The sequence below is a fragment of the Triturus cristatus genome, chromosome 4_2 (assembly GCF_964204655.1).
Source record: "Triturus cristatus chromosome 4_2, aTriCri1.1, whole genome shotgun sequence".
In the NCBI taxonomy this organism is placed as follows: domain Eukaryota; kingdom Metazoa; phylum Chordata; class Amphibia; order Caudata; family Salamandridae; genus Triturus; species Triturus cristatus.
Genome location: NC_140586.1, coordinates 367,021,464 through 367,044,628, shown reverse-complemented (window position 1 = coordinate 367,044,628; position 23,165 = coordinate 367,021,464). Strand labels below are relative to the sequence as shown.

The 23,165-nt window shown below is 43.2% G+C and overlaps 1 protein-coding gene across 5 annotated transcripts in view; it reads left to right on the top strand.

Annotated features, from left to right (window-relative positions):
* LOC146833904 (complement factor H-like) overlaps window positions 1-23,165 on the top strand; it is a 1,264,875-nt gene that overhangs the window by 923,269 nt on the left and 318,441 nt on the right. For all 5 annotated transcript variants that reach the window (XM_085601813.1, XM_085601812.1, XM_085601811.1 and 2 more), the window contains one exon: window positions 15,414-15,599. In XM_085601813.1, coding sequence (XP_085457939.1) covers window positions 15,414-15,599 — 186 coding nt within the window. The remainder of the gene's footprint in view (window positions 1-15,413; window positions 15,600-23,165) is intronic.

Genomic DNA, 23,165 nt, shown 5'->3' with positions numbered 1-23,165 from the left:
TCATTGACAAAGTTACTGTGGTAGTCCATAAATGTTTTGTTACGATATTATAAACAAAAGGATGATAAAAATCACCATGGAAAAAACAAAAAATACACCCACAATAACAATGTTGCTTTAAGTAATTTCCCTGGTTTTGTGCATTTCTTTTGTGATTTCTTTTGTGTTTTCTTTACACATTGTATGTAATGTTGTATATATGTTTAATGTAGTTGTGCATATTATTGTATTGTTCCATTTTTTCACATGATTCTTGTGTGTTTGTTATTTTGGAGACATGCACAGCCATTGTATGGTCTTTTAGTATATGTTTAGGGCTCTTCTTCTATTTAGGCAAAATGCTGTTGATTGTTCACCATATGTACAGTGTATAAGTATGTGTGTTTATTAGAACAAACTTTGATAAAATGAATTAAAAACAAAAAAGAATAACGTATATTTTTTTATAATAAATGATTGAAAATTAAAAGTCGTGTGGGGCATATATATATGTCTGGATATATTACCAAATTTAAAATATCTAGTGGGGAAAGTTGTTTACGTTGATTTATACTGTGTTTTCCCTGGGTGTTTCCCCCTTGAATTGTCTTTTCCCAGGGACCCTCTCTTGTGTTTTAGTGTATTTCCCTGGTTTCCACCTGTGACCCATATACTGCATTATTACTGTGTCATGAAGTAAGTACTCCTTTCCAACATTACTGCAGGATTGTAAGCCCAGATATTAATGATGCCCTTTCTTGGCATACCTAAGGGATAGCTGCATGCAGTGGATCATCAAGCCATCTCTAGAGAAGGTTATGGATTTTTTGGGGATTTTTGAGAAAACTTTATCAAAGAAATAATTATTCTCTTACACTCACAAAATGCCACTTATGGAATCACAAAAAAGCAACACTGTTAATGACAAGTCAAACAGTTGAATAAAAATAACTGACTGGTAAAAGTATAAATGTTTCTCAACTCATAACTTTACTTTAAAGTAAGCTATTTGCAAATCACAGATGAATGAGTAATGTTTTGTAAGAGGTTCTTCCTGTCCTGTATTCCAATAGTGAAGTAGTCAATATTAGCTTTTGCTAAGAAAAATAAATGCAGCCCAGTATTGGTGGGACCCAGTATATTATTAAAGCCCCAATGAATACCTTACTTTCAAGGCCAGTGTCAAGCAATTCAGTGTCCCATTTAATTGCTAATTTAAATTAAAAAGTTTGCACATCCAATCTCTGACTGTCCTATGCACTCAATGTATCACTCATGCTATCGTGTATGTTTAAATATAATTATGAACTTGGCCTTTTAGTAACAGAAGGCATATGCATATATTAGCAAAAGAACTACTGAGACCAACAACCTTCTGAGGGACCAAAATGTAAGAAGACAAAAGACCATGATCAACAGAGGGCAGAAGGATCTCCTACATCCCCATATGGACTCAAATTGTTTTTAAAATTGTACAATACACCTAGAGGATTTGCTTCACCTAGATGTTCAGCCCATTGACATTTGTACAGTAATTCCATAATTTCAGGTCAACACTGACATTTATTGCTTGAAAAGGTACTAGCCATCTTAAGAACTTTGGCTTAGCTCTCTGCATTACCAATATTGTAACGGTTACATGTCTACACTATGAATTTGCTTTCAATTGAACAAAGCTTAAACTTTGTCAGAAACCATTGGATAGTGGAGCAATGGGTGACCATGTTGCTGTCTATAGTACCCTGTTACTTTATCAGTGTTTTTAAGGCAAATTTTATAAAACTGCCCATTATCTCCGCAGCGAGCCATACACACAGAAGGCTATTCAATTAACGTATATGTATTTAATATGTATTAAATAAAATTCGCAACAATAAAATCATATCAAAAGGAGTAACACTTATCATGCTGGTTGCAAATGCACAAATCATGGTTGGAGGCAGTTAGAATGCTCAAAGGGGCAAGCAAATTTGAGGAAGCCACTAGATATGGGTCAGGTCAAAAATGTGGCTTTCCGCTCTGCATACAACTTACCTATGCGGCAATTCCCCACAGATTCTCTCAGGCTCCTCACCCATTCCCCAGCCTTCACTTCACTGCATTTCTATGCACTACACCCTGCTCAGCACTAATTTTTCTGAGGCTGACGTCTGACATCACTTCCAACCTCTGACACAACACTTTACACTGATGATGACCACAGGTAGATTGCCTTCATTTTCAAAAGCATCTCCTTAACTCCATCAGATGATGCACCTGTCTCGTCAGAAATTTCATAACTAATCAGATATATCTTAACAAGAGGTGTGCACAATTTCAAGGTTTAACAAATCACAAATTTGTCAATATTTTAAAAATGTGTCAACTTCAGGAAGCCCAAACCATTTAAAAAGGCGGGGTGAGACAAGGGCAAAAAAGGGTTCTATGCTGGTCCCAATAATGCGTAAGGCTTCATGCATATTCATATAGAATGATGTTTTGTTTCTTTATGGTGAAGTGTTTCACTTTGCAAACTTCTAGCATGCGGCAATAAGCTGAACAGAGGATGTTCTTCTGTCAAAGTTATCAAAAGCACCACAATGAGTACATAACGTTTTACAACTCGTTACCTAGGGATACTGAGGCAGGCCGTCATCTAGCCCATCAAACGAATCTTGGAATAAAAAGGTAGCATCTTCTAACAAGATGCCTGCATTGAGGCAGACAACATACCTTTTCCACCTTCTGGCCTCGATAGTCATGGCGACCCTCTTGAACCTCTGAAACTTGGCTTCGATAGTCATAGTGGCCATCTTGAACCTCTGGACAATTTTTCTAATCTGGGCCTGGTGATGCTTTCAAATAAGACTGTCAAAAACAATGACAACCAATGACCACCCTGATTTAATTTTTAAATTTAGAAGCTCAGGTTTCATACTAGAATAGAATAGTTAGAATTTGGCTAACAAAGGTATCTTGTCCTAATCATTGTTTACAAAAATATTGGCGCATTAAGACATCTATTTCTAATGCAGAAATATTTGCATAAATGATATTTAGACACAGTATTTATGTCATATGGTATTTGTGTATGATATTCTGATGTAAACCAGACTTCATTTACCAGTCTCTAAAAGGTTGCTGCAGCATCCTTTTAACCAAATTACATGTCTATAAACTGTTGTTAAATAAGGTGTCTTCCTAAATAATATAAAAGCAACAATAACTCTCATGGCACCTTGGCACAATTCTGTTGAAAGTCCCTTCTGGATCCTCCTCATCCAAAGACGAAAGCTAGCCTTGGCTGCTTGTGTTTAGAGGAGACCTAAGCAGCTTGTTTGAGCTGGACTTTTCTTACTGGAGCAGTACCAAAATTGATTTGTTATGTTTGCTTCTTGACTGGAATGTGCTTTTGAGCAATTGCCAGTGGCTGAGACTTTTGCAAAAATGTAATTCCTAATCTTTTATTATTTTAATGTTCTGTTCTTCATGTGATCAGTATGGCTGGATGTGGAACCCTTGACCTCTATGTCAAATAATCAAAGTTGAGTTTCACGGAAAAGGCCCAAAAAAGCTTTAATTGGTCTAGGGTTGCTACTGTTCCCGTTCAGAGTGAATGTGGCCTGGCAGTTTGGGCTTCTCTGTTTCTGATGGCACAAGACTACAATATATTCACATATAGTTGCTCCTGAACTAGAGTGGGCAAAAAAACACAGTAGACTGGAATGCAGCCTGATCCTCAAGAGACAGCAGGTGACTGAGACATTTGCAAGCATTCCACCCATGTTCAACAGTGATGTTCAACATATAGCCAAAGTAAGATATATTTATCACCAAGTCTAACTGCAGTGCATGTCCATAGTCAGTGATTCTTCTGAGCTCAGTGCTTGGATCCAGTTTTCCATCACCTAGATTGAACACTCCTGGTCTAAACCGAAAGCAACAGAAATCGGGGTTCTGCACAGTTATCAGCAATTTACAGATATTAATATGTCTTCAAAGGATCAATTGCTGAGAGACAATCTGAGATTTAACCTGATATTGAGTGGTAAAGAGATGGTTTTGCAAGAGCTTGAATCATTTGTATAGAAGTGACAGCTGACATTATAAGAAAAGAATAAAAAAATGGAAAGGCAGAGAAATGCTTAGGTGCAAATATGAGGCCTTTTGCGCACTTAGGCAAATGTTAAAATGCACTATGAAAGATCGTTCTGAGGGTTCTATTGGTGGAGACGAGAGGGGCTACATAAAGACCACAAGCCCCAAGAGCTGTTATGCATGGGGGGAGTACCTCGGCTGTATCAGCGCACAAGCTCATACATCAATTTTCCTTCTGACCACACTGACATCGGATTGGGAGCAGTGCCGGACTTTGGTGCTTGAGGTCTACCAATCTATCTTAGTTAGATGGATAGACAGACAAGGATTTCTGATTTAAGATTTATTCAATTCATTAAAGTACAGAAATGCATAAGCTGGGCCATCAAGATTAAATCAATAGGCATTCAAATCAATAGAAAATACCACAAAACTCAGTCGAGTTCAAAATCCAACACAGAATCGCCTTCAAAAGTTGGGGAAAGTCTCTCTCAATATGGAGAAATCGAACCCTTTTATAGGGATTTTGACAACAGATTCACACATTTACTACATGGTTTACATGCTCATAACCAATAGAAATTAAGCAACGAACAACAGTTCCAATGAAAAATTTCTCACTATTCTAATGCATTGAGTTCTAATGTTCACAACATCTGTTCTCAGTGCATGGAATGTGACATAGCAGGTTATTCAGCCTGGGAATCTTGCTCTGTCCTTAGGAAAGTGCACCCTGCTCAGGTGGCTTAAGGGAATCATTTCCCCAGCTAATGAAATCTGCCTCACTTTATCATGACACAGGATAAACAGCAGTTCAAGTCACATGTTAGAAAGCTATGTCACAAAAAGATGGACTGCGAGGGTTAGGTTGTCCCTAGTTAAAGAAAACATGAATTTATACACGCTTATAATTGAAATGGTGTGAAATTTAATCAGTCCACATTCAGGACACCCTCTCTGATGATTCTTGAAATCATCACTCTGTTCGTCATGATCATCACACGACAGTCATCATCAGTTTTAGGTTCTCTGGTATCTTTATTCTTCTAGCTCCTTCATGTCATTGTAAAAGTCACTATGTAATGTATCAAACTCGGCATCAGTTATTTTCCTCTTTCTCTTGGTCATTGCGTTTGAATTCTTTTCCCCACAATTTAACCCACCATTTGATGAAATTCTTCTGCAAAGTTTAAAGAGAAGTGTGCATGCAGCGCCTCTTAGTATCGCCAACAGCGAGGTTAGCAACAGTTTTAGTTTTACTCTTCCCGCACTGCCTAACCATTCGCCTATTTTAGGAAATTCCTTTCCAATAGAGCTAAATACTGAACATACTCCTTTCCAGACAGAGGTCTCTTCCAGTTCCTATAGTTCATGAATTACTTTAGTGATATTAATGATGTAGCTTTCAACCTGGTTATCTAGTTTGGGAAAGTACGCAACAGCATTCACTTGCATGGGTTTTTTGCAAACCTATCTTCCTTTGCTAGAAGCATATCAAGTGCAAGACAGTTCTGAATTATCATAGCTCTCATTGCAAGCAGCTATTTTTCAATTACAGTCAGTGCGCTAGCTGTGCTAGTTGCTAAGCTATCCACTAGGGTTGATAGTTTTATAATTTTAATATCGCTGAGTGCTAAGCCTACTGAAAGTATTATTGCACCAAAAATGTCACTCATCTGTCCAAACCTGCGGCGGCTTCACAACAGATATGTCTTAGGTCTTACATTTAAATCTTTTGTGTGATAAATCTTTGGGAAAACCAAAGTAGCATAGCATCTTCCTACTCAACTGTGCAGCAGCTGAAAGTAAGCTGACTTACCAAACACATAGTATACACCCTTAATGCTCACTTCTAATTGAACAAAAATTCCACCTGTGTCTATGTCACTATGGTCACAATCGCTCCATCACATACTCATGCTTGTCCATCCGTTTGAAGGCTTTAGAAGAATGACTAGCTTGCCTTTTTGCCCAAAGATTCAGGTTAGAATCTCTAGTAAATGGTACATTCCCAAACGGACATACATAATTTTAACAAAACTATTTATTTGAACTCTGGTTGTAGAATAAATTCATGAATACCCGGCAGGAAAATGCACAGGAAAGTGACAGATGAAGATAGGCCTCACCCTCTGCTGGGGAAGCTGGAAAATAGGAGTACACAAAACAATCTTGAACAGTCATAATTTTAGTATACTTGGACAACATTTGAAAATACACATTGCAATTAAAAACACCCTGGGCTCGGGGAACATGGGAAGATCTCACATGGGGTTCTTTATTAGCAGCAATAATACCAGTAGTGGTATTTCGCTGTAGCAAAGCATCTCCCTCCAGCAGATAAAGGTCAAACATCCACCCAACTATATAAACAGCTCCTACCCTACAGCGTCCACCTTATTTTGAAAGCTACAGTGACCGTAGCTACCTTGGGTGGATGCCAAAGGCCCTGTAGTCCTCTAACTGTTGTGCTGGCTTACTAATTAATTCTTTGGGTTGTCACAAATGTCTTTGGAAGTTCTTCAACTGGATAGTTTTCCAAAGCAGAGCCCTCTGTTGCTGTCTCTCAAACTCTGCTCTCAGACTCTGTTATCCAAGTATTACTATCTTTACTGCAAATACGTATTCTTAGTCTGGACCTTCAGTCTTAAGTGATTGTAGACTCTGAGCTCTAACTCTGCCAATGAAGTTGCTGCTGCTCTGCTGCAGGCTGTGGAGCTCCAGGTAGACCTTCTTTCCCCGCCTGAGAGGTTTCAGAAACTTCAAATTGAGGTGGACTCAGGAAGTTGGGGGAAGTACCTCTCCCTCTTCCTCTGCTCGTCTTACCCTCTTAAGATGGGAAGCATATACCCAGTTGTAAATGTAAATGTAAATGTATGTTTTTTTATATAGCACTGATCACCACTACGGGTATCTCAGCACTGTATTCATACCGCTGAAGGAACCCTTCCTGGCTTTCCATGTGAGGTGTCCACTCCTGGGCACCCCCATGGTGAAGGCCAGGCATCCCAGCGCTGTTGGGGCCGTTGTGGAGATCAAGCAAGCTATTGCCCAGAGTTGCAGCGTGGGACCCATGATTAGAACAGGCACTGAGGCGAGAATATCCGGTCCGCGGAATTTATAGCCCGAGACCCTGCCGCGACGGGAATCGAACCCTGGTCCCGGACCAGTGCTCTGCATCGAGGTCTGCCGCGCTAACCATTGAGCCACACTTTTCCACAGTTAGAACGACCAGTATACTTCACAGCCATATGGGTCGTTCGGATGACTTGGTCAGGGCCTCTCCAGCACTATTCTAAGCACGACTTGCAGACATGCTGTCTCACATATACCCAGTCCTCATGGTTCAAATCATGGCACGGAGCAGAACTCACAGATGGGGTGGCAAAATTGACCTGATGAAAAACAGGATGAACCACATCAGCCAGGCCTTTGCAATACTTGAGCACCAAGTTATCTGTAGTGTTCACAAGGGCAGCCACTGAAACCGAAGTTTCAAATGCTGCCCTTGTGAATGGCTCTCCACATTAGAAATTCATGAGAATAGAATCCTGTCCTCCTGCACGGAGGGCTTTGAATGCTAATAAGTACCAGGGGAAGAAAATCGGACCTTTTGTGAGTCGTGGAGGATCATGCTTTGGCCAGTTTTGCTTTGATTGTGCTGTTTAGCCTCTTCAAAACTCCTGACGATTTTGGTCTGTAACTGCAATGTAATCTCCGGTCAATTCCTAGTGTGTTTCATTTCAAATGCATCACTTCACTCTTGAATGACTTCCTTGAGCTAATTTGAGGTGAACTAGAATGGTGATTCGAGGGATCAACTCCCTCGATAGTATCTTGCCAACTGTCAGACTGTCACATCTCCACAAAATCAAATGATTGAAATGGCCATCAGATTTACCTATGTGATTCAAGGACACCACAACCTTTTTGCTAAAATGTTGTATCTGGCTCGCTATGCTCTGTTGGCATAGGCTCTCTGCCAGATTTCGGAAATGAGCAGTGAACCAATAATGTTTGAAGATTAGCACCATACCATCTGGACCTGCATGGGCTGGACCGTGGATGTGCCTCAACATGGCAGGTTACAAAGAGTCAGGGAGTACAGGCTTACCATTGTTCGGCCCCCAGATGTCGCTAGCATCTTTGATGCACCCTTTCTTCTCCCACATTTCCCTCTCAATGGAGGAGCTTCATGTTGTAACACCCTCAATTCAGTGATGTTTTGCACTGTGTTTAAAATCATATTTGCAACTGTCTCCCCCTCACTTCATGCTTCACTGAAGTGGAATGCGCTTGTCTAAAGAGCTCAAAAGTGAGCCATTTCTTCCACATACTGATTACCTCATGTAACTAAATCCTCACTGCTGTTATGAGCAGCACATTTCACCACTACTATCTGTCATGGCAATTGCAGTGTATTTAATAGATTCAGGATGAACAAACAGTTCGTAATAGGTGAGCCAGATGAAGTTAAGAATACTCTCTGGGACCACCATTGGCCAAAGTCATGCAGTACTCAGAAGTCATACTGGCTATCAGTGTAAAAGGTGACTCTCAAACCATAAGAAGTACAACAGACTCTTGTAAGGGCAAGCAATTAGGCCACTTGAGTTGAAGTTACGTGACACAATTGGGAAGCTCCCACAGCGCCGCTCAAGTTACAGACTGAATAAGCTGCTCTTAAAATACCACGTCTGTCTCTTAAACAAGAGCAATCAGGAAAGAAGCTCTGGTCTGCTTCATCAAGGGGCACATCCAGTATGTGTGGTCTTGGCTTTGTGCAAAATTCGTTGACATCTACACAATTGTGGTCGTACTTGCATTCGTCTCCCTCATCTGGGTTGTGTAACAAGGTTGCGAGATTGAGAACATTACAATGCATTAAGGATACCTTTTCTGCAGCTAGAATGATTCTCTCAAAGATGGTTAAGAGGCCATTTGTGAGCTACTGTGTGCATGTACTAGTCAAGAGTATCTAAACAGAATGTAGTACCATGACAATTAATAGGTAACCTATCACAATTCTTTCGGTTAGCTGTATATTCAAGTTAACCGCTGCGACTGCTTTATAACAACCAATTAAAGCTGTTTCTACAGGATTGAAGGTCACTGAAAGGTAGCCAACAGGTCTCTTTAAATCACCATGGTTCTGCATCAACACAAACATTCTCCCTATCCATTGCAGGGAAGGCCCCTACTGTCTCAATCACATCCTCCCTGCACCTTCTCTGCCTCTCAGCATCCTGCCTGAATGCTCAGCGAAGAACAAAACGTCTTGCCGGTTTGTAGCGCAAACGTCTTTCTATGTTTCTCATTTACCATGTTCTCAAAGATCCAGAGCCTTGAATTGAGTGGGCTTAGACTGAGGCTTCAAGTAACACTTTCTTCTCCTCAGATTCTCAAGCTTGGGTATGTGGTATATGCCACACAGTGAGAAATGTAATTCCCCATATTTCTCAATATATTGCTGCCATTGTTTGAGCCATACATGTGTACAACCCTTTCTTTGCTGCCATCTCCTTTGCTGGTATGCCTTCAGGTGGAAATTTCTCTTCTTTTTCTATCTCTTTCTGTTTTTTTGAGGAGACGATTCCCATGATTTCTGCCTTGATTGTTCAGCTATGATCTTCCTCGCCTTCCTCCAAATCACTCTCACTCATGGAGCTCACTGATCGTCTATTAATAACAGCGCAACCAAGTCAAGGGTTTACCAATACAGCACGGCCCCAGCCTAACTGTCTGTGGCATCTTGTGAAGTAACACAGGCTGTTCACTGTTAAACTCCTCTGAACACTACTTTCACTCTTTCCTAGACTTTAACGTTGTCTGCTTTTTCTATGTAGTACTATTCCACAAATGGCATTTGTACGACAGCAGACTCTCAACAGGAGTTCTCTTTGACCAATGTATTAAATGCTGTGCACTTAGGAATGAATGAGAATAAGCTTTAGTTAGTGCAGCAGCACAAATAGCAAAGTTATGTCCCTGTCTTGTTGTGACTGATAGGGCTTCACAGTACACCTCACCCCAGCAGACACTATGAAAACCTGTTAGACTCTGAATTACACCTAAGGTGCCTTTTACAGATGTAAAACCTCAACAAACAATTTATACATCAGGATCTTCAAAAATCCACAAAAAACATTAAGGAAGCAATGACCATCCTCCCTGGAATCTCCATTCCAGGGATTCTTTTTTAAACCTCTCCTGAAGCAGGTACAAACCATAAACTTCTTTCCCAGGAATGGTGTGAACAACTCGCCCTTTTATTTCACTAGAAAATAGCTACTATCCAGGCTAGACTTCTTCCATTTGGAGTTGAAAGAGACACCTTGGGTTATGGCACAGATATGGTAGACCGCAGGGAGAATATTGAAGTGTTCAGCCCAGAGTGTATTCAATTAGTCTCCTTTACTAAAGATAAAGCCATCTTTCTTGATTCCTTTTCTCTGATCCCTATGGAGGACTCACTTCCAGTATTGAGTCGCCTCAAATCAGGATCTCCCTCTGACCCAGGACCCACCTTTATTCTATCTCGCTGGGCAGAGGCTATTAACCCGCTGGTGAATCAGCAGCTTAACACCTCCCTCTCTTCAGCTATTATGCCTAAGAAATGGAAACAGGCAACAATTGTACCGCTTTAAAAAAAACTCAGGCAGACCCCACTGATCTGGCCAATTACAGACTGATCTCTCTCCTAGCTCTTTCGAGTGTTGGAAAAACATGTAAACGAACTGCTATCTTCTCACCTAGAAAGCAATTACTTGCTACATGCTAGTCAATCTGGGTTTTGCCCTAACTGCAGCTCTGAGACAGCTTTGTTGGAGGTAGTCAATTTCATCAGCCTGAGCCTGAATGCTGGTGAAAGGGCGCTGCTGGTTTTGTTAGATCTATTAGCTGCGTTCAGCGCGATCGCTCACCATATCCTACTAGTCTGTCTCAGCATGGTGGAAATTAGAGGGCAGGCCTGGAATTGTCTTGCATCTTTTCTTGAGGAGAGAAGACAAGAGGTGTGGTGCCCCCCTTTTTTAGCCAACTCTCATAAATTGAGGGTAGGAGTGCCACAGGGCTCGGCTTTGAGCCCTACTCTGTTTAATGTATATCTCACTCCCTTGACTAACCCGGCAGAATCACTAGGGGCCAAAATCGTGTCATGTGCTGATGACACCCTATGACACATCTATACTATAAGATTGAATTTTGGTAAAACAGGCTGCTTTACACTCCTCCTAGACTAAGCCTGAAGGCTGCTCTCCACAGCTACCACTTAGAGAGCTTTCTAACGTTGTGTAAGACCTCTTAAATCACCGTAAGGGTTGTCTGGACTGGTGCAAGGTGCCGCTTACATAAGTGAACATCATATACCAGGCCAGCTTCTCACAATGGTGTGCAGCGGATGGGATTCAAGCCTGCATTGTTTTACCAACTAAATCTTTGTGTTGATTAATTGAGAAACCATTACTAATACTAGGCACATATAATACAAGCTTAGAATAAGTAAGTTCTGTTGAACCTAGGGTTGGGTAGTCAAGGGTCTCGCACACCCTTTCTCTAACCTCAGAGAGTTTAGTTCCCACTAGGTTAGGTAGGTGCAAGGCCACACCTCACTTAGTATGTTTTTGAAAGGAGATGCCACTGCTAGATACAGTGATCTTTGATGCAGCGCGGAGGACAAAGTTTTCATATTCTCCTTACGTCACAGATTCTTATTCACAACAGCTCATTCATTCACTCATTCATTGGTGGGGCCCATAGCACCAATTCAATCAAACTCACTCAAATCTGTTAGCAGGATAAAAAGTCGCTGGACATGTGGGTACCTTATTACCTATCAGGATTAATTTGCTTTACATTATATACACATTCTATATACAGCTTCAGAATCTTGACTTTAACATCAAGGCACTCCACTATTTGGTTGATGGATCAATTAGTTGGAGATGGTGAATTAGAACCAGCTAAGACACAATTAAAGCCTAGGAAACATTTGATATTTTCTGTAATTTAATTTAAGAACCACAAACTAATTTCTTATTATTTCAATTTTGTTTATCTTACCATTAATTAAACTCTTAAATTGTCATTTATTTTCTAGAGCTCGTTATTTGGTCATTAAATTTATTAAAGAAAAAGTATGAACATTCAGAAATTACTCATAGACATAGACTTTCAGAAAAGTACATTGAATCATTACCAATTGAAAGATGATGAAAAGCTCAGTTCAAACAGGGAGTTATCTGCATTCTCAAATGAAGACTCCCTCGAACAGGCAGTCCAATTCTCACCAAAGGATCAAACCAGTGTGCGAAATACAGGATACAGCGTAGTAAAGTTCAAAATTTCAGCAAAGTCCGAACATAAATCCGGAGCATGGACCAATTCCACACTCAGACTAATGGCAAAGAATTTAAGAAACACAAAGAAATAACCCAAACATATGGGCAGCCACAACCGAGACCCAATGAACGAACGAACCCACGAACGGACGCTGCTGCAACCAACCCTTCTAACTCCAACTCCTCTGAACGTAATGATTTATGAGAAGGCTTTATACCTTTTTCTGCCTTACTTCATTTTTAGAATAGCAACTTTAGGGGCAGACCAAATATTCTGATTGAACAGTTCGGGGTTATCTGTAGTATATTGACATTTTTCCAGTGCAAACTGGTTCTTCATAGCGACTTGTCACAAAGTTTTCAAATCGACATTGTCTGTTCAGTTCCCATGCGGGGAAACAGCAGTTGTATCTTTTCCCAAGGTCTCTTCCTTGATTTTCATTTTGTCATCTTCTGGCTTGCGGTCAAGTTCCTGACTTTCGTCCTTGGCAGGAAACACGATGTCAGGAGTTCAAGCTACCTCGTGATTTCAAGAGCCATCTGGGCATGCGCGGAAGTCATTACGTGCACATGGTAGCATCTGCTTCAGAGAACGCCATCTTGGGTACTGCGGCCTAATAGGCCCGAATGCCAACTTAAGCAGAAACAGACATAACAGCAATTAAAATATACAAATGAAAGTTCTGATGTTCAAACCCATACTAATCCCAATATATATTAGTATTTCCCTAGCTGTAGCGACATTTAAAGCAATAATACTTACCACTTGATAACTTTTATAGAACAAACGATCACTAAGCTACATGAATCATGCAATTTTACTATTTCACCACAATCTAAGGTTAGTTAGCGTACCATAGTTAATTAATTAATTGCTCTGCCATGCAATTAGCAATTTATTCCCACGTGTATTTATGTTTATCAAGATGTAAAGGTTGATTAATAACACTTTCACTGCAAACATGTTATTTTAATTAATTTTAGAATAATTACATAATTAATTTCATGCAAATTAGAGGAGGTATACAAAATTGTGTTTTACCTGCTCCATCATCTTTCATTCCAAGATTTGAAAACACTGTGTGCCTCTAGGAAACTGAAGGCAGGGAAAAGTGCAAACACTCAACACCTCCTAGAGGTGTTACTGTTAGATGTCCTAAGGAAAGCCAGTGGGTCAGATGAGCAGGAAAGAGTGGGTGGGCACGGGGCTGAAGATAGGACAGGAGGGGAACCCTTCTTTGACCTAGATCTAATCCTGACCAGGGGGAGCCTGATGCCTCCCACCTGGGCAGTTCGGACCTCCCAGAGGAGACCACAGGTGGCTTAGAGGATGCCCCTTTTGATCCTCCTGGGAAGGTGCCGAGTAGACAACGGAGGTATAAATCCTCCTCTAGAGAATCCAATGCCTCAGGACATTCAGTAGGGACCTCCATTTCTAGTCAAGGAGGGAACTCGTTAGATAGGGAGCAACAACTTCTTGAGCTTGAGAAAGCTAAGGTTAGGCTCAGGCAAGAGCAGCTGGCCTTTGACAGAGAGTCCCTAGAAGTTCAGAAGGCTAGGCAGAAACTGGGACTAGAGTTCCATGGTGGCTGCAACAGTGTCCCTAAAACGAGAGAAACTAGGGGCATATCAGCAACAACCGGCGATAATTATCGCTAAGCGCACTTAGCGCTAGGATAAATATCGCCGGCTAGCGTGGATTTTCATCGCTGAGATAGCGTGCTATTAGCAACGCTTATCTCAAAAGCGATAAAAACTGCCTAACGTGAGATTATCTCTGGAAACCCAGCGATAATCTCATGTAGTGTGACGTTAGCTTGCTGATAGGGACTCACAAACTTAGCCATGATATCCACCTTCCATTGGATATCATGGCTAAGTCAGTCCTGAAGCAGGCGTATGGAAAGTAGCAATAACAGGGGTTATCGTTAGTTTTCCTGCCGCTATGCTTCATAGCGTGGGGCTTGATGATAGGAGAAATGTCGCTTAGCGACATTTCTCCTGTCATGTTAGGTCAGGAACGCCCACTTTGCATCTCATTAGAGATCAAAGCTGGGCGTTAGGAATCCCGACGCTAATGCAAGGTTTCACGCGTTAGCGTGGCCTTGATAATTAGGCGATAATTAGGCGATCATTTTTTATCGCCAGCTTGTAAATATGCCCCCTAGTAAGCTGTGCTGTATGAGTGTTGATAGCTTAGACAAGAATCCTTGCGCTAAATGGGCGATATTTATTAACAAACATTGGCAATGTCAATACGTCCTGACCTAAATGCTGAGCTGATGCTTTACCAATGCTTTTTTGCTGAGCACGTGATTATACATCAAATAGCATGCAAATGTCTGGTAATTTAGTGTCTGAGTATTCTAATATTACCCATTCTATGATGGTTACCATGTGGGAAGATGCTTGGATACTGAGTCCTGACGTCTACATGGCAATTTTAATTCACTGTTCTAACCCGATGGATCGCCATATCAGAATGATAAATTACAATATATGAGAAGTAAGCGGAAAGTGTGCATGATGCTCGAACCAAACCATACAATTAGTCCGGTAGCACTTTGTAGCTATGGGTCCCTCATAAAAATAATGAAATAAGTAAATAAATAAAATGTGGAGTGGGAGGGGGATTGGAGAAGGAGGAGAGGAACTAACAGTGGGAGAGAATGGAAACACATGCACACCTATGGAATGTGCCATTGAAAATAAGAGTTACCTCGTGAATGCAGTGGAAGACTACCACTCATCCAGTCAGAACTCTGTAAGCTCAAAATGCTTCTGGGTGGTATAAACATATGAACAGGGAGAAACGATACTGAAACAAAAGCAGACAATTGAGACAGATAAGAAAGTCATCCAATTATAAGGAAGAGGCCGGTACAAAGCCCCTTCTAAGTATATGTTATGTATTGGAAAGAATAGGTCTGCCTATAGACCTGAAATGATGACAGGATAACATATGAAAAAGTAATTAAAAATAAAAATAATAAGTTCATATCATGCTTTGGTTTGCAGGATCCTGCGCACCATTATCCAAAGAAATGGATCCAAAGAACATAATACTTATGAATGAAAATAAAGAAATTACAAACGGAAACATGGCGGAGTTTACATGTAAACCAGGTTTCTACAAGAAACAAAATCAAGTAATGAGAGTAAAGTGCACGGACGGGAAGCTGGATTATCCGGAGTGTGACAGCAGTGAGTATTGCTTCCTAAAATGTGATTTAAGTTGCCTTGGCCAAGTACAACATTGATGAAACTGAAGTAAATCCTCAATTGATTGATTTTTAAATACATTGTCATTCGGTGATGTGTTTAAATCTTTATGCAAGTTCCTGAGCTGTTTTTATAAAATATTGATAACACTATTGGTCTCTCAATTCACCTTTTTGTGTTTTTTTCCATTTGTTTTGAAATGAGGGTCCCCTTTCTTCTATTCTAATACACTAAAAAAGCTTGAGAGTGGCCACTTGTCCTTTATTTAAGACATCATAAGGCTTCTCCATAGTAATTCTGTCTGTGTACATCCAAACACGCATTTTAATGTAACATTTGAAATTGCTATAGAAATGCAAAGTTAAATGTTAAAATCACTATGGGACAAATAATCGTTGCCTGCACCACCTGCAGACCTATTCAATCAGTGTGTTCGACTTTGCTTCACCAATGAGCCTGAATGCACACAATGCGAGGAAGGGTAAATATTTTAGGTCTGACATCTAAAAGCTCGATCTGTCTGATACACCCACTGTTAACAACACCAAATGACTGTACATAGAAATAGTTTTTGGATCAGTGACTTGTAAACATTGGTCACTTTGTTTCAGCCCCTTGCAGCCATTGCTTCTTTCGAGCACCTTTAAAATTTGAATTAGTCCACTGGAATATTGTTCCGTTTTCCAGTTTTACAGCAGTGATTGTCAAATGTTGCTTGTGTTCAAGCACCCTGCAGAAGCTGTCAATAGCTGAAGGGCTAAAGGAAACACAGCATAACTGATATTTGCACGTCACTGGGGATCTCCTCCATCCATCTCATTCATGGGGACTGGCTCCTGCTAGTGTATCTACTGGCTACCGCGATGGAGTAAGGATGTCGATCAGAGTGTCTCCAGTTGTAAAAATCACACTGTGCCCTGGATTGCCTGATTAATTCAGCCAACTTTTGCCACAAATACGGATCTGAATATTACGTTCCATGGATGGTTTGGGCACCACCGCCATGGTCTATATCTACTGAATACCGGGATTTGTCCTTAGCTGGCCCTTGCCACGTTATGGGCATTGGTGTAATCAGGTTTTGTACTCCAGTTGCGCATTACAAGAGTGATGAGGGTCATTTCACCCGTCCCCTTGTCCTGAGGAAGATCCGCTTAGCTGAAGTATTAAAGTCCCTCTTTTGCCGATAAGCCGGATAGAAATGTCGACGCTACCCCCACCGCACCTGGACCAATTTCCCCTTCCCCATTACCCCTGTTTACAGCCTTAAGGAAACTCTCCTTACAAATTCAAATGAATAATTTGCATGTGGCCAGGTTGCATCTAACTGTTTATTGATTATCAGTTTTGTACAGTCTTGTAAATATATGCCCTTTACTTTTCTACACACTTTAAGCGCTCTTGACTCCTATATATAAACTTGAGTACTCCTTCTCACATGTTCCCTAAAACATTTCCTACCTTCTTGACCTTCTAATGATTGTTCCTTTAAATGACTAAATAAATATATTGTAATAATACTTAGTGGTTTCTTCTGCACATTTATTTTCATGATTTACAGACGTTTGGGAGCTGGTTAATGTAAACTCAAATAAGTTGTTAATTCTGTTAATCAAACTCTTCCTTGAATAATTGGTCCAGGACACTTGTTTCTTTATAATAGTGTATCTACTGGAGCACTATTGCTGTGTAAACTAATCTCTAGCTGAAGAAACGCAGTTGGTCTTGGAGTCACAATCTTCATGGCCAACCTCCGTTCTCTCTCTGGGTCCTGACGCCAACATATTTCAATCACTGGCATCACCACCTATGCAGATGTCTGCGGTCTCGTGCCAATCAGTAGAAACCAACCAGAATGCCTCTGGAAACTAAAAGGTGCAAAGTGAATTCAGCCCATATTTGTTTCAAGAGGGCTCACTCCAGGGGGGCACACCACTCACTATGCCACGCACTATGCAATGGGATGCCAACTCCATGCTTAATCTTATCTTGGAGGAAATGAGGGATCTTAAAGCCTCAAAAACCGCAGCGATCGCAGCTTTACATGCTAGATTCTCCAAGATTGAGGAGACCGTGGTGCAAATCCTGGAGAGGCTTAAAGAAGCGGAGGCTCGGATCTTGCAGCTAGAGGATCAAGTTCGCAGGGCCAGTCGCTCCACGCACCGCACGACTCCCCATGTGTGACTAGGACCTTCACCGCTGCTGCCGCGAGTTCGCTGCTGCTCCTGTGCTCCGTCTGCTCTGAGTATTTTGTGTTTTCTACTGTGCCCATTATTGTATTTGCTTTGTGCCCTGTGTTTAGCTCTTTTCTGTTTTCTGCACTCCCCGTGACTGTATTTCTCCCGCTCTGTGCCCCCCCCCGCTCCCCGCTTCCCGCCGCTGCTCCCCGGCGGCCCCCTTTTTTCTTCTGTACCCGCTCCCCGACACCCATTCGCCGCCCCGCTCCTGCCTCCCAGCTGCTCCTCCCTCCCACTTCGCCATTTATGGAGGAGACCGCGCGGACACGCAGTGGATGCGCGCCGCTGGCGCGCCGAAGGCACGCCAGAGGCAAGCCCGTCTGCGCCCGTCCGCGCCTGGACTGCGCCCAGTGTCAGAACCCATGGCCCCCGCAGGAACCAGGACACCCGACTGAAGTACGACACCGCCACCCTCAACGCACTCAACACCGGACGACCACCTGCCTGCTATCAAGCCTCCCCAAGGCGCACCCACGGACCCTTCACCTGTCAAGCCTGCAAATTCACCTGCCTCCGACCCCGCACCCCGCCCGCCAAACCAAACCACAACAACAACCAACTCAAGTGCATCCTCCTTAACACCCGCTCCGTTCACAAGCACGCCATCGAACTCTGGGACCTCCTCGACACAACAGCACCTAACGTCGCCTTCCTCACGGAAACCTGGATGAACGCCTCCTCAGCCCCCGACATCACTATAGCCATCCCGGACGGCTACAAAATCACCTGGAAGGACCGTGTCAACAAAACAGGAGGAGGGATCGCCATCATCTACAGAAACACCATCAGCGTCACGACCAACACCAAAGACACCTTCTCCACCGCCGAACACCTACACTTCCAGATCCACACCGACCCCCAGACCACCCTCAGAGGAACGCTCATCTACAGACCCCCGGGCCCGAGTACACAATTCAGCGAAACCATCGCCGACCTCATCAGCCCGCACGCCCTAGCCTCACCAGAGTACATACTCCTAGGAGACCGGAACTTTCACCTGGAGAAAAACAACAACAGCACCACCACCACCCTGCTCGACAACCTCGCCAACCTCGGACTCAAGCAACTGGTGGACACCCCCACCCACCTCGCTGGCTACACTCTCGACGCCATCTTCTCCACCAGTAACCATGTCACCTTCAGCCACTCCACCGGACTACACTGGACCGACCACAGCTGCTTACACTTCACATTCAAGAAGACTACATCTTACCACCTCACGCATCAGATCCCCGCAGATGCTGGAGCAAAATCACCACAGACCAGCTTACCACATCACTGAGCCAGAACCCACCAGCCGACACCAACATACCCGACACCAACGACGCAGTCCACAACCTCGCACAGTGGATCATCAACTGCGCCACCGACCTCGCCCCACTGAAGAACACCCATGTCAAGACCGCCACCAGAAAACCCTCATGGTTCACAGACGCCCTCAAAACTGCAAAGAGATCCTGCCGTACACTCGAAAAGACCTGGCGCCACAAACGAACAACAGAAAACATGACAGCCCGCAAAAACGCCACCCGCGAATACCATCAGCAGATCCGGGCCACCAAGAGGACATCATTCAAAGAGCAACTGGACAGCAACACCCATAACAGCAAGGAACTCTTCAGCATCGTCAAAGAGCTCTCCAAGCCACTGACGACATCAGAACCCTGATGGACAACGGAGAAACAGCCGCCCTCATCCTCCTAGACCTCTCAGCAGCCTTTGACACCGTCTGCCACCGCACCCTAATACACCGCCTCGACAACACTGGAATCCAAGGAAAGGCCCTGGAATGGGTCACTTCGTTCCTCTCCGGCAGAACCCATAGAGTCTGCCTCCCCCCCTTCCGCTCCGCAGCCACCGAGATCATCTGCGGCGTGCCTCAAGGATCCTCAGTCAGTCCAACGCTCTTCAATATCTACATGAGCCCCCTCGCCACCATCGCACGAAAACACAACATCAACATCATATCCTACGCCGACGACACCGAGCTGATACTCTCCCTCTCCAAGGACCCAGCCATCGCCAAAACCAACCTTCAGGAAGGTATGAAAGAGGTAGCAGAATGGATGAAGCACAGCTGCCATAAGCTCAACTCGGACAAGATGGAGGTCCTCATCCTCAGACAATCCCCATCTGCCTGAGACGACTCCTGGTGGCCCTCGGCGCTGGGCACCGCACCGACACCCACGGACCACGCACACAACCTGGGATTCATCCTGGACTCCTCCCTCACAATGACCAAACAAGTCAACGCCGTCTCATCCTCATGCTTCAACACCCTGCGCATGCTTCGAAAGATCTTCCGATGCATCCCCACAGAAACCAGAAGAACAGTCACCCAGGCACCCGTCACCAGCCGGCTGGACTACGGGAACACCCTATACGCAGTAACCACCGCCAAACTTCAGAATCGCCTCCAGTGCATACAGAACGCCTCCGCATGACTCATCCTCAACATCCCTCGCCACAGCCACATATCCACCCGCCTGAGGAACCTCCACTGGCTCCCCGTCAACAAAAGAATCACGTTCAGACTGCTCACCCACGCACACAAAGCGCTCCACAACATGGGCCCCGAATACCTCAACGGCCGCCTCTCGTTCTACACCCGCCAGCTTCGCTCCACCATCCTCGCCCTCGCCATCGTCCCACGGATTCGCAGAACCACCACCGAGGGAAGATCATTCTCCTACCTGGCAGTAATGACCTGGAACTCCCTCCCCATTTACCTACGACTGACCTAGGACCATCTCAGCTTCAGGAAGCACCTCAAGACCTGGCTCTTCGAGCAGTAGCAGTGCCGCCCCCCCTAGCGCCTTAAGACCCTCACGGGTGAGTAGCGCGCTCTATAAATGGAAATGATTGATTGATTGAAGTTACTATAATGCGAGAAAATGTCACCATATTTCAAAAACGAAAGTCCTCAATGGAATCTAAGCTGGAGGAATTGGAAAATACTCCCAACGCTCCAATCTCTGTATTGTAGGGGTTCCAGTGGGACTAGAGGGACAGCAAATGCTTCAGTGGGTATATGCCTTTATTAAAACACATATTCTTCCAGAGCACTCTGGGGAACTTACACTAACAAGAGCTCATTGTGTCCCAGCACATCAGTATTCTGGTGCTGGCCATGTGATGATGGGAATGCACCTGTGCTGTCTCTGCAGTGGTGATGATGCATTGGTTCTGTTGAGCAAGCACCTTAAGTCCACTTCCAGGGTTCCAGCACTGAGCTGGCACAAGTTGGCAGGGTAGACTCAGAGATGGCAGAGGCCAGGTGCAGAAGGAGGATAGTTGGAAGTCTGTTATGTAGGGGTGGGAGGAACTCACGGAGCTGTACGCCGCAGAATTCTGAAGTCCCCATGGCTTCTCAGGGTCCTTAGGGGCCATCAAGACCTCCAGTTACATCCAGTAAACCCCACACAATGAGATTGCTGAGAGGTGGTCAGCGGCCACGTCCACTTTCTCTGCCACTCTGCAAACACTGGCTGATGGTCCTAGGAGGCTTGTTTCCAATCCAGGGAGGACCTGGCCTGGCAGTTCGGGCTGGACTGTTCCCATTGGGCTCAGTGTCAAGACTGATTTGCATATAGCATATAGCTGGATTCAAACTGGAATGGCATAGTGAGTAAAAAACGATAGATTTAGGCCCAGATCTCTGTACTGGGGTGAATGTATGACATTGTTCTTCATTCTGTCCATCAATTGTTCTCTTTACTGGGTGGCGCAAGTAGCGCTGCAGGCCCACTGCTAACATTTCATTTACAGGCCCTGGGTATATAGGAAACCACTGTACAAGGGACTTACATGTAAATCAAATATGCCAAACAGTTGTGAACCAACCATACCATTTTGAAAAGGAGAGAGCACGTGCACTTTAGCTCTGATTAGCAGTGATAAACTGCCCAGAGTCTTAAACCAATATGAACAGGGTCACAAAAACAGGAGGAAAAAGGCACAAGGTTATGGTGATAACCCTGCAAATTGGGCCGGGTCCAACAAGTTTGGTAATTCGGGCTAATCAGTTGTATCAATAATCCTGACGAAGCGATAGGTAGATTTGTAATTTTCCATTATATAAATGTCTTGCTTATAATATATAACAAGAAACAGTCTGTGTAATTCTTGCGCCAGACCTCATTGGGGTATCCTTGATTTAAAAAATTTCCCCTGTCCTACTACAGTCACACGCCACGTCCTGCACCCTTGTATTTTGTCACTTTCCAAAAGTGTTGTCATGTCCCATTTTCACGAGAAGCTGCAAAGTGGTGTTTGTCAGAAGCCAGTAACTCTGCTGTAACCTAGTTTTCTCATGTGGGCAACATTCATTTGAAACAGAAAATAAAGTAAAAGCTGTTTAGGTCTCAGCTCTAGACAGCGCACATGCGAAAAAAGACCTGTTGTATGTACTTTGTAGGCTTCAGCCCACCTATAGACTTCTGATTTGCTGGCTCCATCATCGCTCCATTATTTGTTATGGATAGAACATGCATACTGGGGCTTTCAGCCAGCACTCTTCATCAACTTGTCTGGTATTATCTCATTTTTCTTTATCCATTACAGCATGCAGCAATAGATCAGCCCACTTCAGCCATAGGCTAAGTGCACTGTAATTGACAGCATTCTGTTCTTTCACAAGAAGCTCATCTGCATCACTGAACAAAGTAATGAGGAACTTTCTGCTCGGGCATTTATAGCTCAACACTCTAACTGCCATCACTTTCACATAGTTCCACAGAAGGGACTGCAAATATTACTATGCAAACATGCACACATAACATACAGGCACCCTAACAAAAATAATAACACACACATTTGAACAAGGGTACTCATAACACATCTGCAACCTCTCAAACATATGGCTAAAAACCATTCACATTGACAATGCCTAAAGCTCAGACCTCCCCCTTTGCGACGACCTATTGGCTTTGACAATGCTTGTTTTGGTGTAGGACTCCTTGGTCTAGGGTGAACTTTTGCATATCATTGCTTTCACATGTATCGTTGCACTCCATTCACTTGAAATTACCTGAGACTATAACTCCTTGAATACATTCGACTGGTAAAGATTAGGAATCAAAGAAATGGTGTGTTAGGTGAAAGCCAAGGGATGTAAATGAGGGTATCTGTGTCTTGGAATCATGCTTTGCGATCGACGCAATAAATTGAGTAACCGAGAACATCCTCGTATTATCAAAAGAACTAACATAGCAGGCTATGTCAGCTGATGATAACCTTTAAGTAGAAATAAAATAAATGCATTTGTATTACTGATCTAATAAAAAAATCAAATGCATTGCAAGTGCATTCA